This window comes from Trichosurus vulpecula, chromosome 7 (genome assembly GCF_011100635.1).
Source record: "Trichosurus vulpecula isolate mTriVul1 chromosome 7, mTriVul1.pri, whole genome shotgun sequence".
Classification (NCBI taxonomy): Eukaryota; Metazoa; Chordata; class Mammalia; order Diprotodontia; family Phalangeridae; genus Trichosurus; species Trichosurus vulpecula.
In genome coordinates this window covers 221834348-221851464 of record NC_050579.1, presented here as the reverse complement: position 1 = coordinate 221851464, position 17117 = coordinate 221834348, and the positions used below count along the sequence as shown (strand labels likewise).

General features: G+C 38.9%; 1 protein-coding gene across 7 annotated transcripts in view; it reads left to right on the top strand.

Annotated features, from left to right (window-relative positions):
- Window positions 1–672: 672 nt before the first annotated feature.
- ZNF451 (zinc finger protein 451) overlaps window positions 673–17117 on the top strand; it is a 106102-nt gene continuing 89657 nt past the window's right edge. For 5 of the 7 annotated variants that reach the window (XR_005010871.1, XM_036766854.1, XM_036766850.1 and 2 more), the window contains exons 1-2: window positions 691–1241; window positions 1873–1950. Coding sequence is in view for 6 of the 7 variants with exons in the window: in XM_036766854.1 (XP_036622749.1) it covers window positions 1122–1241; window positions 1873–1950 (198 nt within the window). In the remaining variant the exon portion in view is untranslated. Of the gene's footprint in view, window positions 1242–1872; window positions 1951–17117 lie in introns of all 7 variants that reach the window. The other 2 variants (XM_036766856.1, XM_036766855.1) reach the window with 2 other exon arrangements.

Genomic DNA, 17117 nt, shown 5'->3' with positions numbered 1-17117 from the left:
ACCTATCTAATGACACATCCTTATGATCCCCCTTCTTTCACCATCTTTGTCCTGGAAATGCCTGGGCTATTGGCCGCACGAATTGAGAGGCTTCTTCCATTTGCCATAATTGAAGGCCCATCATCCCTGCAGAGTTTGTTGAGGGAGCTGCACGGAGTTATGGACTGCTCTTCCAGTGCTAGCAGGGGATGGGGAAAGAGTGGAATAGGAGTGTAGGAAAAAGCGTTAGGCTGGGTCAAAGTGATTTCCAGGCCAATGTTTACTGGGGACAGGAAGGAAGGCCTAAGGTGGAAATCATAAGAGGATGTACATATTTCATATTCAGTTGCCTCCTTCCAGTCACATTAGCCTTCCTGAAAGGGGCCCTGCTTCTCCCCACACCACAGGAGGGTGGTGGGGTGGGGAGAGTCCAGGTGGGTGCAGGGTATGAGAATGGGCACCAAAAGGGAGGGTTGTCAAGGCACAACAAGGAGGGGGAAGGGTGCGCCTAAACTACAAGGAGGAGGAAGAGCCTGTTACTTTAAAGTTAATACAAAAAACTCTAAAACTCCTCCCCACTCCGCGGCCCGCTTCAAACCACCCCTTTCCTCCACCTCCTGCTCACCCCTCCCACCAAACATGCCCTGTCAGCGGGACAGACTACGCATGCTCCTCCGCGCTTCGCTCGCTTCTAGGTTTTCCCGGCCGCGGTCTTTCTTAGCCCGTCTCCTCCGGCGCCCGCTTCGGACTCGGGGAGAACAACAAATCCCAGAAGCGCGTGCGGTGGCCCGGGAGATAGAACCTGGCCGTTACGGGAGGGCGGAGAAGGATAAGGACTTCCTTGGGACTGGTTTCTTTCCGCCGCGGCGGCAGCAGGAGGCCAGCCAGCGCCTCGGCCTGTGACTACTTTTGAACTGGAAGCTCCCGTCCCTTCCTTTCCCTCCCCCCTTTGCCGGCCGCCTCCCCGCCCCCCTGCGGGTAGGCGGTCACGCGGGGGCGGGTCCACGGTGGGTGGCGGTGGCGCGGAGAAGCGGGAAGGGACCGGGGAAGGAAAGCGAGCCCGGGCCGCGAGGGGTGCCGACAGCTACAGGCACTCTTATAGTAGCAGCAGGAACAGCGGCGGCGGTGACTGAGACGGGAAGATGTCAGAGGAACAGCCGAGAAAAAAGAGAGAGCCGGGCTCCGAGGTGGATGAAAAGCACAAGCCCGTGACCGTGACCGCCCCGAGGCTGCGGCCGCCCAGCGGAGAAGACGGCGGAGGAGTGAGTTCGGTTTCCCTTCGGTTGCTGGAGGGGCCTGGGTGGGGGTGGTGGAGGAGGGGGGCAGTAGCGGGAGAGCTGCTGGCAGGAGCCCGTGGGGCCCGCTGCAGGGTGGCGTGGCGTGCAGTGGAAGGGGGCCTACCTGGTGCAAGCCGGGCTGTTGCTTCAGCAACAATGGCCGGCGGTGGGGCTAAGCCTCGGCCGCCTTGCACCGAGTCCGGAGTTTTTCTGCAGCTGTTAAGCGGCTCTGTTGTTGCCCGCGGCTGCATTGTGAAGGAGGAGGAGACGAGCATTGTGAGATAGGCTGCCGCGCGCGCCTCTCTCCTTATTTGGGGAGGTATTTGGAACCCGGTGACTCGGGCGATGGGGAAACCCACCTCACTTTCTTGTCTCGACCCCCTCACTGCGCCCCCAGTCTGCATGAAAATATCGGGGCATGCCTCTGCCCTCCTTGTTCTTTAGTTTGATTTGCATCTTAACATCGGGCTCCCCTGAGTACTCTACTGGGTTTCCTCCCTTTGCTATTAGTTCCGGTTGCTTCTGCAGCGTACATCTTGAGGGAGTGAAAAAAAGTGGCGTGAAGAACTACCTTGCAATAGAGTTAATAAAGAATGTTTTGGTTTGTGTTGTGCAGATAATGGAATTATCTTCAACTGACTCTGAGACTGAGTCACCAAAGGAAGACACTGAAGATGACATTCAATTTGTTAGTGTAAGTAGCTACTGCATTCAGTTTTACCATAGTAACTGATGCCTTTAACCCGTCATTACACGGTAATGATAATAGCTAGCATTTCTGTTGGGGTTTCAAAGCATTTTCAGCCATTTACTTATTTTGAGCCACAAACAAGCCAGTGAGGTTTATGTTAAAATTATTATCCCCATTTTACAGATGAAGGAACTGAGGCACCAGAGAGGTTGATAATGGGACTTTCTGCTTGAGCAGCAGCACGGAATTGTCAGATGCAGGATTCTAGGGTTGTTTTTTTTTTTCCCTAACTCCAAGCCTAGCACCATATGAAATCTATTTTGAACAAGAAGTGACCTTGGAGAGGTCATCTGACCCAACTTACTCAAAGTGAGGCTTAGAAAAGATAAGTGACTTGTTCAAGGTAACACAATTTGGAAATGGCAGAGTGGGGAACCCAGCCCACATGCCTTTTCCTCTGTATGCTGCCTTCTTTGTGTGCCTTGCTGTTTTTCCTACACCGTAATGCCTCACCAGTTTGGAATTCAGCTGTTAATCAGCTTCACCTTGCTGGAAGAGGCATGGCGGTTGAGAAGCATAGAAGCATTCAAGAAGCCAGAGTATGTAACAAAGTCCACACACTTCAGTTCACCAAACATTTGTCATCCATTTGTTATTTGAAAGACACTATTAGGTGCTAGACGTACAAAGATGAAACAAAGCAATTTCTCTCTCCAAAGTTAACCACCTGACGATGGACGTAAAACATATACACAAATAAGCATATACAAAGTGAAATACATAAGGCCAAAGTGCTGTGAGGAATTAGAGTTTCAGGTAGAAGAAGAGTGGTCCCCAGGGCTTCATGGAGGAGGTGAAACCTGAGTTGAGCCGTGTGATTTTCCAGAGTGGAATTTTAGCAGCTAGAGGTGGGGTAACAGAATGAGTAAAAAGCCCAGACAGAGATAGGTAAGATAGAGATCAGAATGAGAATAATGGCTAGAGAGAAAGCTAGAAAGGTAGGTTTGAGAGAATTTATAGATGGCCTTGAAAATACCAAGGACAGGAACTTATTTTATACTTATAGGTAGTTGCAGGGGCCACCAATGGTTTTTTGAGGAGAGAAATAACATGATGAGAGCAGTGTGATAGGAAGTTTGTACATTGGATGATTTGGAGAAGGGATAGATTGGAGACAGGAAGACCAGATAATGAAACCTTTTCTTTATAGTAGTTCCAAGTTCAAGAGAGGTAGTGAAGATATGAGCTAGGGTAGTTGCAGTAGGAATTGAGAAGAGAATATAGATGAAATATTGCAGAGGTAAAATAGACGCAGATCTTGGCAACGGTTTGGATGTGAGGGAGAAGAAAGAGTCAAAAATGACATGGAGTTGATGAGGCTAGGTGACCCAGGAGGTTGATGGTACCATCAATAGAGAACAAAAAAGGTAAAAGAAATAGTAAAGTAGAGGGGTGGAAGGTTTGGGGAATGTGATTTGGGCATATTGAGTTTCGGGATCATAGCCTGTTTGCTATTGTTTTAGGCACACTAACAAATATTAGTGATCTCTTAAGTTCACAGTCAACTGGACTGGAAAGGAGCTGCTGTAGAATGTAGTTAAACACAAAGACAGCATCTTCAGCAAATAGAAAGCAGACCCCAAATCTTCCAAAAGCACAGCTTGTGTTAGGATCATTTACTGTTGGGGCAAAATTCCCCTTACAGTCAATAATCCTGTGCTATCAAGAATGTTTAATTATGTTGAGTATATATTTTAGACAATATTTACATCCAAAGAGGATAAGATGAGAGTTTTAGTGTCTCAAAATAGTCATTATCATATAGTGGAAAGAGCACAGGATTTGGATTTAGAAGACCTAAGTTCAAGTTAAAGCTCTGCCACCTATTAGTTATGCTACCTCTCAAGTTGTAAGGAAAACTATCCTGCTATGACTGTTACTATATTAAATCCTCAGCCATCCAGAACAACTTGATTTGGTTAAGATTTTATAGTAATTCTGTTTGTCCTAGAGTAGGGGTAGGGAACCTGTGGCCTCAAGACCACAAGACCCTCTACCTCCCCTCAAGTGAGGCCCTTTGACTGAATCCAAACTTCGCAGAACAAATCCCCTTAATAAAAGGATTTGTTTGGTGAAGTTTGGATTTAGTCAAAGGCTGCACTTGAGGACCTAGAAGGCCACATGTGGCCCCAAGGTCACAGGTTCTCCTAGGTCCTGTAAGACCTAGAGTATCCCTTGTTTATCTTGGTTGGCACATGGTTAAGGCCTACTAAGTAAACCACTGGTTATGAAATATTTAGGCCGTTATCTAGTCACATTGTTACATTCAAGTAATTTAGTAGGATTGTTTGGAAAATTTTCACTAAAACAAACCTCTTGTTTTCTTACTAATTAGTGGCAGAATGGGTACTCTGTCCCTAATACTTGGAAATGTAAATTGTGTTTGGTACAGTGGGAAGAATATTAAATTTGTAGTCATAAGGGTCTAGGTTTGAATTGCAGCCCTGCTAATTTATAGTCAGCATCATGTATCACCCTCTCTGAGCTTCAGTTTCTCGTCTGTATAAATAGTGGCTTGGCCTAGCTGATCTCTCTAAGAGCTTCTAGAAGTAAAATTTATGCTGTTACTATGAATGATGGGAACATACGTGTGGGACCAAATTAATATTAAGCAGAATATGTACAAATTTGCTCATATCTGAGAGACAAGTAGGACTTCTGAACGTGCGGAGGAGTTAGTATTTTTAGCTTGTCTTCTTACGAGGTAGTAGCTTTTAAAAAAACAAAACAAGCGGTTGTTGCATCATAATTCCTTTTTTACTCAAGTGAGCAAGAATGCTTGCCAGAGACAGTATACTTCTAAACTCTTAGCATCTTTTATTCTTAGCCCTAGAGGTGAGAATTAAAGGAAAAAGTAAAACCCTAAGACTTAAATACTTTATAGTTGTGTGACCCTGGGCAAGTCTTAATCCTTTTTGCCTCAGTTCTTCATTTGTAAAATGAGCTGGAGAAGGGAATGGCAAACATTCTAGTATCTTAGCCAAGAAAACCCCAAATGGGCTCATAGAGAAAACTACTCACCATCAATGAGATAAGAATCTAAAAAAGCTAAAACACTCATATTAAAAGATGAATTGAACAAGCTTGAGAAGCTTTTGTAGATTTTCCCAGCTTATATCTGCGTTATAAAACAAGCATTAAGTAAGGAAGCACTTAATGTGAAAAGAAGATCCTCCTCTACCTTCAATGAGCTTAGATTCTGGGCTGGGGGGAAAACAACATATAAAGGGGAACTTGTTGGGAAGATAAGGCTACTGATGAGCTAGAAAGGAATTTCAGAGAGGAAGTCCAGGAGGGAGTGAAGTCACTGTGGCTGAGGCCCCTCATAAAGTGGTGGCCCAGGTAGAGACGCACCAATCAGGAGGGTGAGCTGCACCCTTGTTGGGATATCGTTATGGTAGTTTTCTAAGAGTCATATATATCTTGAATATCTTTATCTCCCAAATTAAGAGTAGGTGTGATATGATTGTTTACATTTCCACTCTAGAAAGCATGAAAATTAGGCTGTTTGTTGGATGAAGTCTGGATGTTACTTATTTTCAAGAGTGACTAGCACATTTAGCCTGTTGATTTTTTTTTTTGTCTTGATAAATATTGCAGTTTTCTACTATAGCTTGGAATGAATTTTCTGAAATTGTAGGCATATAGTCAAGGGAGTTTTATAGAGAGAGAGGCTGTTTTAAGAACAACTTAAAGGACATAGTGTATTTAGGATTTTATCTAACTGTATTTTTATGTATTTAATTATTTTTGGGTCTTGATTTTCAGGGAGTTTGAAGATTTCTTAAATTTAACTCCTTGACCTATTTTCCAGGTCAGTTATTTTTGGTAGTAGGTAATTTACATTTGCTTCTATTTTTTTCCACTGTAATGACTTTGTTGTATTTCTCTTGGTTTGTTTTTTTTTGGCTTTTTGTCAGGGCAGTTGGGGTTAAGTGACTTGCCCAAGGTCACACAGCTAGTACATGTGTCAAGTGTCTGAGGCCATATTTGAACTCAGGTCCTCCTGACTCCAGGGCCAGTGCCCTACTCACTGTGCCACCTAGCTGCCCTGATTTTGTTCTATTTCTCTTGTTGTGGAGTCATTGATTTCTCTTTGGTTCACTTTAATTTTCAGATAGTCTAATACTTGAGTAAAGTTTTCTAATTCTATTCTAAGTTATTTATTCTCCTGATTCTTTTCTCTGGAGCTTTCTAATATCACTTATAATTTCAACTTTTTATTTTTTGCTTCTTTTCTTCCAGGTATTCTTTAATAGTCTTTATGCCCAAGCCATTTTTTTTCTCTAAGCCTCTGCTTTGTCATTTTTGTGGAGTTATTCTTTCTTAAGTTTGTCTCTTGGACACCTAGATCTGTGACTTTTTTTCATTAGTGTTCTCTGTCTCCTGTGTACTCAGTTGCTGTTTTGGACCTTTGTGCCAGGACTAGGCTCTACGCCCTCCTTGCATTTTTGGATGGGTGGTTAGTCTTTGAGTCCAACCTTGATTTCTTGCTGCTGGCTTCTACTTTTTCTACTATGTCTCTTTAAAAAGCCCGGGCAGGTTTCAGACCCCCTTGCATTGTCTGGTTTCAGAGCCCTTGGTCTTTAGGACCCACTGGATTAACTCGGTCAGATCAGCATGCTGTGAAGTGCTTCTGTCTCTGAGCGAGCACTGCTGGTTTCCTGCCCTGTTGCCCTCAGCTTCTCATCCTGTACATAGCTTCTTCAAGCATTCTTCTTTTCTTGCCTTCTGGGTAGAGAGGTTTCGGGTGCTTCTGAATTCTCTGATCAACCAGGAAGTACTTGTCTTGCACTGGACCCCTTTGTGCGGTTGTGGGCTGGATGAAGGTGCTTACTCTTGGATTTTTTTTTTTTTACCATTATTTGGTCTTTTGATCCTTTTTAGATCTTTGTTGGAGTACATGTGTGAGACTTCTGCAGCCAGTCACACAATCATTGTAACTGAAAGTGAGAGATTAAAGAATACAGAATTTCATGATTCTCAGTTGAACTATGGAGATCAGCGTGAGAAAACCAAGGGCCCTTCCTGTTCCTGGCCTTAAGTACTCTGACTTAGAATAGGACAGGGTTTTTTTGTTTGTTTTTAAGAAAAAAGTTTTGATTACTGGACATTTTAGACTGTATGCACAAAAGTGTATATGCAACATTTGCTTTCTTGTGTTTGCTTTCACCTCCATGTTCTTTTCATAAATTCATAAATGGCCCTAGTATTAGTGTGGTACAATGGATTTTGAGATAATGGGTCTTAGTTTGAATCTTTACTATCTGAGTGACCCTATTAGGAGAGTCACTTAACTGCTCTGGACCTTGGTTTTCCTATGAGAAATGAAAAGCTTGAACTAAATGCTCTTTAATAAGAGCTCTTCAGACTAGATACTGTAATTCCCTCAAGATATGATAAGTTATTTTCTTCTTTGATTAATATTTCTGACTAATATATTGATAGTTTCCCCAAATTGTTGAAGCAGTAATGTGATGCATTGATTTAACATCTTTTCTCAAGAAATTCTAATCTAGTGTAGAGGACATAAAACCTTTCATTTCATTAAAACTTTAGAAAACATTAGAATATTCTCCTTTAACAATCTATGTAATATATCTCTACTTCCAAGTCATCTGAGCCCTGTAACAGTTTATTTTCTCATACATGCAGTGAAGTAAGAATATTGGCTTATATTCAAATAGTACAGGAATTTTTAATAAAAATGATTGATTATAAAGCACTTTTAACTCAAAAAACACTAAATACCTATTTTGTACCAGGTAATGTACTAGACCAGAGGTTCCCAAACTTATTTGGCCTACTGCCCCCTTAAAAAAAAATTACTCAGTACCCCCCTGGAAATCTGCTTTCTTTAATGTTTTTTTTTTTTGGAAATTTGCATCATTTCAAAAATATATAAAATATATTTTTTTAAATGACATCTTAAATTTAATAATTTATTGTACATTTGTGGGGTTTTTCCTGCATTGAAATTTTGATGACACAACATTGCATCATGTAACCCTATAGTATCGTATTGTAAACAAGTCATTATGTGCACGTATTCTTGCAGATGCAGGCTGGACTTCCCAACAATGCTCGACATGCTCACCTGCTTGTTAAGACCTCTTGGTGGACTTGACCACCAATGGGTTATAACTTGCATTTTGTGTGTTTATTTGGAAAATAATGTAATCACTGTGACTTTAACTCTGTTATACAATAGATGAAACATACGAATAGTTTTTCAAAATTTTCTTCTCTTCTTGACTTATGCTTCCACCATGCCCTTATTTTTATTCAGTGCCCCCCAAATGCACCCGAGATAATCCCCCTCCCATCATTCCAGCGCTCCCCAGGGGACAGTATCACCCACTTTAGGAACCTCTGTCACTGGGGATACAAAGAACAAATCATCCCTGCCCGTGAGGAATTTACATACCATATTGTTTTACTTTGCAAATGGAAGGCCCAGAGCAAATGATAAATAATAGTTTATGAAGTGGGGACAATACCTACCTTTTAGGTAACTTGTAATATTGACAGGTGCTCCCATTTAAGGATGATTTTTTAAGCAAGTTGAAAAAAATTTTTTTCCCTGTTTTTAAAATATTTCTTTACTTAATAGCAAATCACTCTTCTAATGTTAAGGACTAGAAAAGGAAGATCCTTTTCCTAGGCAGAAACAGTGTCTACTTTTGTGATTTGTGTAATGAATATTGATTTTTAAAACTTTTACTTTTTATAACTTGCTAATTAATGTATCATTGTAATCTCTAGTACAGGTATACCTTGCTTTATAAAGCATGTTCCTAAAAAGTTTTATGCTTGATCTTATCCTCTATCTCTCCAATCCTTTAATCTTTCCCCTTCAACTGGTTCCATTTCTATTGCCTTCAAACATGCCCAACTTTCCACTATCCTTAAAAAACCTTCACTAGACCCTGTAACTCCCTTAAGCCATGACCCAATAAGTTCTTTTTCCTTTCTCAGCTAAACTCATGAAAAAGCACAACTAAGAAATATTTATACCCTTTATTTGCATTCAAAATTGTTAGAAGTCTTTAATGCCTCACTCTTCTAAAATTCTTTGTCTTAACTCCTTGCTTATTTTTTGGTCTAGATTTGTGTAGTCATGAGTTAAAAGTAATTTACAGTCAATCACTTCTTCTAGTTTTCATTTTTGTGTTTCTTTCAGTAAGTTATCAGTGTATTCTTTCCTTTTTTACTTTGCCTTCTTATTCTAATAATATGTTTCGGTGTTTTCCTTTCATGATTTCTTGAAGTATGATGCCTTATGCTATTTTTTAGTTGTAGCTTTCAGGTGGTCCAGTGATTTTTAAAAATTTCCTTAACTTGATCTGTTTCCCAGGTCAAGTTGTTGTTTTTTTTATCTACCTGAAAATTGCCATCCACCTTCAGATAGAGAATTAATCAGTGCAGTTGAAGTATATTTTTTCTCCATTTTTGATCACAACATTGCTCAATGTTTTGCATGACTTCATATGTGTAACAGGTATTGTATTTCTTGCCTTCTCAATGTGTGGAGGAGGGAAGGGAGAGAGAATTTGGAACTGAAAATTAAAATTAAAAAGAAAAATATTGTCTGTCTTACATTTACTTCACTTTTTTCAGTCTTTTGAATTTTAAAAATGTTTCTTGTTGCCTTATGGAATCAGTGACTTGTGTTTGCCTCATTCTGATTTTCAGAGAATCTGTTACTTGGCTAAGTATACCTTTTGTGCCTGTCAGTCAATTCTCTTTCTAGGTCTTTCTGGTACAGCTCTCATTTATTTTTCACTTCTTTCCTCTGGCTCTTTATTATAATCATTTTTTAAACTTTTAAAACACTCATGCATCATTTCTGTTAGGAATTTTAATTGATCTTGTTTTGTGTTTTGAATTGTAGGAATTTTGAAATTATTCTCCTGGCACTGTCTTTTTTTATTTTCTCATTTTCTCAGCCTTTCTTCATGGATTGGGACTTTTGTGTTTGGTTAGGTTTTGTGCAATTCTGGTGGGATTGTAATGGTCTTACATCATCCTGGCCTGTCTTATCTGGTGTTTGTGCTGCTGTAGAGTTGCAGCTCTACAACCTTCTGCTGCTGTGATGTTTAGCTCTGAGTTTAGTTTAGAGGATATCACCATGGCCCCTTTCCTGCCCACAGATTTGGCTTCAAGTTCCCCTGGTTGATATTAATAGTTTTTGGGAGGAATGTGACTAGCTTGAATATCCTGGACCATCCCTTTCTACAGTTCTTGCCTTTATCACTTGCCAGGTCTAATTTGTGATCTTTTGTTGAAAAGACGACCCATTGGTTTTTCCTTGGATTTTGCTATTCAGGCTGATGTTTCTCTGAAATCTTTTTTGGATTACTAATTGTTGGGGCATCTGGGCTACACTGCTTTCTTTTGATTCTAATGTTTTGGTTGGGTTCCTAGAGCAAGAGAAATTGAATGAAAAGGTTTTTAATTCAGTTGAAGTAAGAGTTTTTTATGGAGTGTCTAGCCCTTTTCTAAGTGCTTATGATAATCGAGGAGAAGTACAAAATTGGGTCTCCGTTTTTAAGGAGCTTACAGATTAGCTAAGGAGATAGAGATAGGACTAATACCATGAAACTATTGACAGTACAAAACAACATAATTGCTTCAGTGCATCAGCAAATATAGGATCTTATCAGTGTGAGTACTCCTGCCAACTTCACAGGTTACCTACTCCTCATCTGGAGTGACTTTCGTCCATGTTAATCTTTCATAGGGGGTCCACCCAACACACAGAAAACTTTCTTCAAGGTCATACATACATAGGTAACACTTGTGAAACACTTGGGCTGCCTATCTCCCACTTCACTGTGTAACTGGTCCCAACCTCTTCTGTAGTCATAAAACACATAGATAATGTCTTCAATGCCCCCTATCTTTAGTACAAATCATTTATAGTAATAATATGCTGCAGCCTATTAGGCCTACCAGATTATAATGTTCCATAATTTGTAGCCATAAGACTGGAATAATAGTGGTGTTTTTTTTTTTCTTTAGAAAGAACCTTGGGTTCATTAAAACATCGCACAATTTTCCAAATGTCATCTATTTCTGTTTCTTCCTCCAGTTTAATTCTAGGCCCAATTCATTGTCTATTAGTAGTGTCTATACACTTATTAGAGGATCAGCTAAGTGAACTAGTCTTCCAGCTGCATATCAGAGTCTGGACGGTAGGCATTCTTTATCCACGTGTTTTTTTCTGCTGTGGATTTTTTGACTGAATTAGTGTTTTTGAATCTTATTTAAGATATTCAGTGGTACTTATAATGAGCACAATGGCATCTAAAGGACTTATAAAGAATCCCTTTTCCATTTATACTTTGTGCTGGACGTCCTCCATGAAAATGACAAACATGTTTGATGATGAATATACATACATATATACCTCTGTATATCTGTACTTTATGTTTATGCTGTAGTTGTTATTAATATTTATCGTTAAAGTTAATCTCTTGTTGAAGGTGTCAATGAAATTTATATGAGTAGCTCCTTTTAGAGGAGAGCCTTTAAGTCTGCATTTTGTTCTATTGAATAATTACTTTTTATAGTCAACATAAACACAATAACAACTTGTTTTCTCTGTACTTCTCTAGAGGTTATGGGACAATAAAGATGGGCTTCTGATGTAGACTCTCTTTTACAAAAGCTTGCTTTTCATATTTTTATCATATGTAAAACACTTTTGTAATTTTCTAGCCATGAGAAAGGAGGCGTATGGGTTGGTAGTTAATGAGGTCCTCTCTGTCGCTTTTTTGGGTTAGTTGGTAGTGGTCATGATTCTCCCTGTCATTCAGCATCTTTCTCTCAAGATATCTTGAGAATTAACCTTTTAGTGCCCTTAAAATTATTATTTCCTGCATGGAACTCCGTTTGTACTTGCTTTGGTCTAGCTCTTCTTCCTATCTTTGTTTTCTTGAATACCTTTTCTACTTCAACTTACAGCTCCCTGGGAGACTGAGATCATAGGATTAATAGGTTTAGAGCTAGAAGAGACCTTTGAAATCAGTCTAATTCCTTCATTTTACAAATGATGAAACTGAGATCAAGAAAGAAATCAGTGAACTTGTCCAAAATTACACTGATAGTAGGCATACAAACCAAAGTCCTCTGACTCTTAAACCCTAGAGATGAGTAGTTCAACAAAAGCCCTATTCCAAAGCTACATTGTAACATGTAACTCTCTTGTGGACAGAGTGCTAGCCTTTTCAGGTTCTGCCATGCTAAAAAGGCTTCAGTTACATTCCCAGCAACAGACCACATGAAACCCAATTTAGCTAAACATAAAGATTATAAACGCCAATAGGCTGATGATCAAGGATGACAAAATTCATCTCTTAACTACCTCTGCTATTTCTCTTCCAGTCTCCATCCAATTCTGTTCTACCCTTTGTGCCCTTTTGAATCTCTCTCTTTTGTATTCCTGCGTTTCTTTTCTGTTCTGGCATTGGTAGAACTCTCCTTTGAGATTTTGCCTATATCACCTTAATCAGATCATGGTGGCAATTACCTGTTAGCACCAATTTCACTCTCCATCCTTCCTTAGAAGAGTTCAGTACTTGACTCAGTCTTTCTCTCCATTTTATCCCCTACTTTTACATTTGTAGACTTCAGTATATATGTTGACTTTCTCTTAAGTATTCTGGCTTTTTAGTTCATCAACTTCAGCTTCCATGACCTGCTCTTTAAATCTACTATAAGATGTATAATCAAAGAATTGGAGAGTCGGAAGGGGCTTAGGCAAACATGGTTGATTCTGTATCTGAACAAGTGGTAATCCAACCTCTCCTTGAAGATCTTTCATTAGGAGGAACCCACCACATCCTGTTAGACATCCTAGTCCACTTTTAAAAAATTAAATATGTGTGCTTGTATCACATCTATATTTATTTTTCAGAGCACACAAATCTGCCATCATATCCTCCCTTACCCAATTCCTTTCCCCTATTGAAAAGTAAAGAAAAAACCCATTATGTATTGTCAGTCAAAACAGATATCTACATTGTTTCTGTCTAAAAAATATTTTGTCTCATTCTGCACTCTGAGTCTTTCTATCATGAAGTGGGTAGCATGTTTCATTATTAGCTCTGGAATCATAGCTGGTCATTACTCTGATAAGAGTTCTTAATACTTTCAAAGTTGTTTGCCTTTACAATATTGTTATTGTATAAATTCTCCTGGTTTTGTTCACGATGTATCATATAAGTTCAGACAAGTTTTTCCAGGTTTCTCAGAAACCATCGCCTTGTCTTCATTTCTTCCAGTACCTTAGTATTCTGTTACATTTATATTCCACAACTCTTTCATCCTTTCACCCATTTCTCAATTTATATGTTCCTGCTCAGGTTCTCCTTCTTTGCCACTTCAATAAGAGCTATATTTTTGTACATCCTTGGAGCTTGTTTTAATTAAGACTAATTTCTTTCCTTAATCTATCTACCCTCTTAATTCTGCCTCTTCCTTCTATCCCCATTTTCCTCCTATTTCCTTTTCAGTGAAATGTATTTCTGTACCCCATTCTATGTCTGTGTGTCTGTGCGTGTTTTTCCTTTCTTCAGTCAATTCAGGTATGAGTAAAGTCGAAGTGTCAGCTGCTCTCCCGTCCCTTTGTTTGAATAGATGTCTGCTTGCTATCCTGATTATGTGAATTATTTTCCACAGCTTTGCTTTGTCGTCTCTCCTCCCAGCCCCACAACGTATTCCCTCTTCTTCTTTCCTTTCTTCTCTTTAGAGCTTCAAAACAATAGAAGCACTCCCAGGTCTTGTCTAATTTAGGCTTAGACTTTCTCTTTGACCTGAGATGATAGTATAGTTCGAAAGCTATACATGTATCATCAGCTTATAAGAAGAGATATTTTTACTTTATTCAACTAATGTTTAAGTGAAGAGGGAAGGGAGTTGGGTGAGGGAGGATAAGATGGCAGATTTTTTGTGCTTGGAAAAATATAGATGGGTGTGTGTGTGTGTGTGTGTATACATACACACACATTTTATAAGGTTAAACAATCAAATACCTGATAATAGTAAATGTGCACTATAAAATCAAGAGTTAAATATAGATATGTGTCTTTAGATCATAAACTAGATCGCAAAGAAACAGAACATTGTATATAAATTAATAAGTTAATTCATTCACTTTTCAACATATTCTTCTCAAGATTTCATTCTGTGTACTGCTTTACTCCTGTTATATTTTAATATGTATGTCTCTGCTCCATCTGATGAGTCCCGTACCATCACATTCTTTATCACACAAGCATGCTTCAGACTGATCTTTAATTTAGGTAGTATAGTGGATCTTATCCTCCTAGGACCTTCACTATCAGCATGTTGCAATATATTCTAGCCTTCCAGAACAATTGCTTCAAAACTATCTGATATTTCTGATTTTGCTACCTCTAGCTGATTAGAAGGCAGAATATTTTCTTTTTTGAAAATTTATTTAGTATTTTTTCCCAGTTGCATGTAAAAACAATTTTTAACATTTGTTTTTAAAACTTTTGAGTTCCAGATCCTCTCCCTTCCTCTCTCCCCACCCTCTCCCCACCCCCATTGAGAAGGCAAGCAATTCAATATATGTTCTACATGTATAGTCATGCAAAACATTTCTGTATTAGTCATGTTGTGAAAGAAAACATAGACCAAAAAAAAATCCTCAAGAAAAATGAAGTAAAAAAAGTAAGCTTCAATATGTATTCAGACACCATCAGTTCTTTTCCTGGGAATGGAAAGCATTTCTCATTATAAGTCCTTCAGAGTTGTCTTGGATCATTATATTGCTGAGAATAACTCAGTCATTCACAGCTGATCATCCTACAATATGGGTGTTACTTTGTACACAGTACATTTCATTTTGCATCAGCTCTTGTAAGTCTTTCTAGGTTTTTCTGAGTGTCCTGCTCATCATTTCTTATAGCGCAATAGTATTCTATCATAGTCACATACCACAATTTGTTCAGCCATTCCTCATTTGATAGGCATTCCCTCAATTTCTAATTCTTTGCCCCCAGGAAAGGGCTATTATAAATATTTTTGTACAACTAGGTCCTTTTACTTTTTGTTTTTTATCTCTTTTGGAATATAGGCCTTAGTAGTGGTATTACTAGGTCAAAGGGTATGTATGCATGGTTTTCTAGCCTTTGGGCATAGTTCCAAATTGTTGAATCAGTTGGTTGAATCAATTCACAACTCCACCAGCAATGCATTAATGTCTCCTTTTTTGCCCTACATCCCCTCCACCGTTTGTCATTTTCCTTGTCCTATCAGCCAATGTAATAGATACGAGGTAGTACCTCAGAATTGTTTTAATTTGCATTTCTCTGATCAATAGTGAGAGCATTTTTTCCTATGGTTGTAGATAACTTTGATTACTTCATCTGAAAACTGATAATTTCTTTTGAATATTTGTCATTTGGAAAATAGCTTTCATTTTTATAAATTTGATTCAGTTCTATATGTTTGAGAAATAGGGCCTTATCAGAGAAACTTGCTTCAAAATTTTTCTACAGTTACTATTTATTTCTAACTGTATTTCCATCTATCCTATTTCTCCCCATTCCATTTATTCTATTCTCTCTCTCCTTTCACCCTGTCCCTCCTCAAAAGTGTTTTGCTTCTGTCTACCCTCTTCCCCAATCTGCCCTCCCTTCTATTACAGACACCCCCTGTCTTTTCTTATCCTGTTCCCCTCCTACTTTCCTATTGGGTAAGATAGATCTCTATGCCCTATTGAGTGTGTATGTTATTTTCTCTTTGAGCCAGTTCTGATGAGATGAAGGTTCACTCACCCCTTCTTCCCCTTCATTGTAAAAGCTTTTTTATATGCCTCTTTTATATGAGATCATTTACCCCATTGTACCTTTCCCTTTCTCCCATTTACATTCCTCTCTCTCCCCTTAATTTTATTTTTTAGATATCATCCCTTCATATTCAGCTCACACCTGTGTCCTCTGTCTGTATATACTCTAACTACCCTAATGAGAAAGGTCTCATGACTTACAAATATCATCTTCCCATGTAGGAATGTAAACAGTTTAACCTTAAGTCCCTTATGATTTCCCTTTCCTGTTTTACCTTTTTATGCTTCTCTTGAGTCTTGTATTTGAAAGTCAGATTTTCTATTTAGCTCTGATCTTTTCATCAAGAATGCTTGAAAGTACTCTTTCATTAAATGCCCTTTTTTTCCACCCTGAAGGATTGTATTCAGTTTTGCTGGGTAGGTAGATTCTTGATTGTAATCCTAGCTCCTTTGCCTTCTGGAATGTCATAGTACAAGCCTTCTGATTCTTTAAGTTGGAAGTTGCTAAATCTTGTGTTATCCTGACTGTGGCTCCACGATACTTGAATTGTTTCTTTCTGACTGCTTGTAATATTTTCTTCTTCACTTGGGAGCTCTGGAATTTGGCTATAATATTACTGGGAGTTTTCATTTTGGGCTCTCTTTCAGGAGATGATTAGTAGATTCTTTCAATTTCTATTTTACCCTCTGGTTCTAGAATATCAGGGCAGTTTTCCTTGATAATTTCTTGAAAGATAATGTGTAGGCTTTTTTTTTTTAATCATGGCTTTCAGGTAGTCCAGGAATTTTTAAATTCTCTCTCCTGGATCTGTTTTCCAGATCATTTGTGTTTCCAGTGAGATATTTCACATTGTCTTTTATTTTTTCATTCTTTTGGTTTTGTTTTATTGTCTTTTGAGTTCTCATAAAGTTGTTGGCTTCTGTTTGCTCCATTCTAATTTTTAAGGAATTAATTTCTTCAATGGACTTTTGTACCTCCTTTTCTATTTGGTCAATTCTACTTTCTAAGGAGTGATTTTCTTCAGTGAACTTTTATGCCTCTTAATCCATTTGGCCAGTTTTGCTTTTTAGGGCATTCTTCTCCTCATTGGCCTTTTGGACCTCTTTTACAATTTGACCTAGTCTATTTTTTTTTTAATAATTTAAATTTATTTATTTGACATATTTAGTTTTCAGCATTGATTTTCACAATAGTTTGAATTACAAATTTTCTCCCCATTTCTACCCTCCCCCCCCCACTCCAAGATGGCATATATTCTGGTTGCCCTGTTCCCCAGTCAGCCCTCCC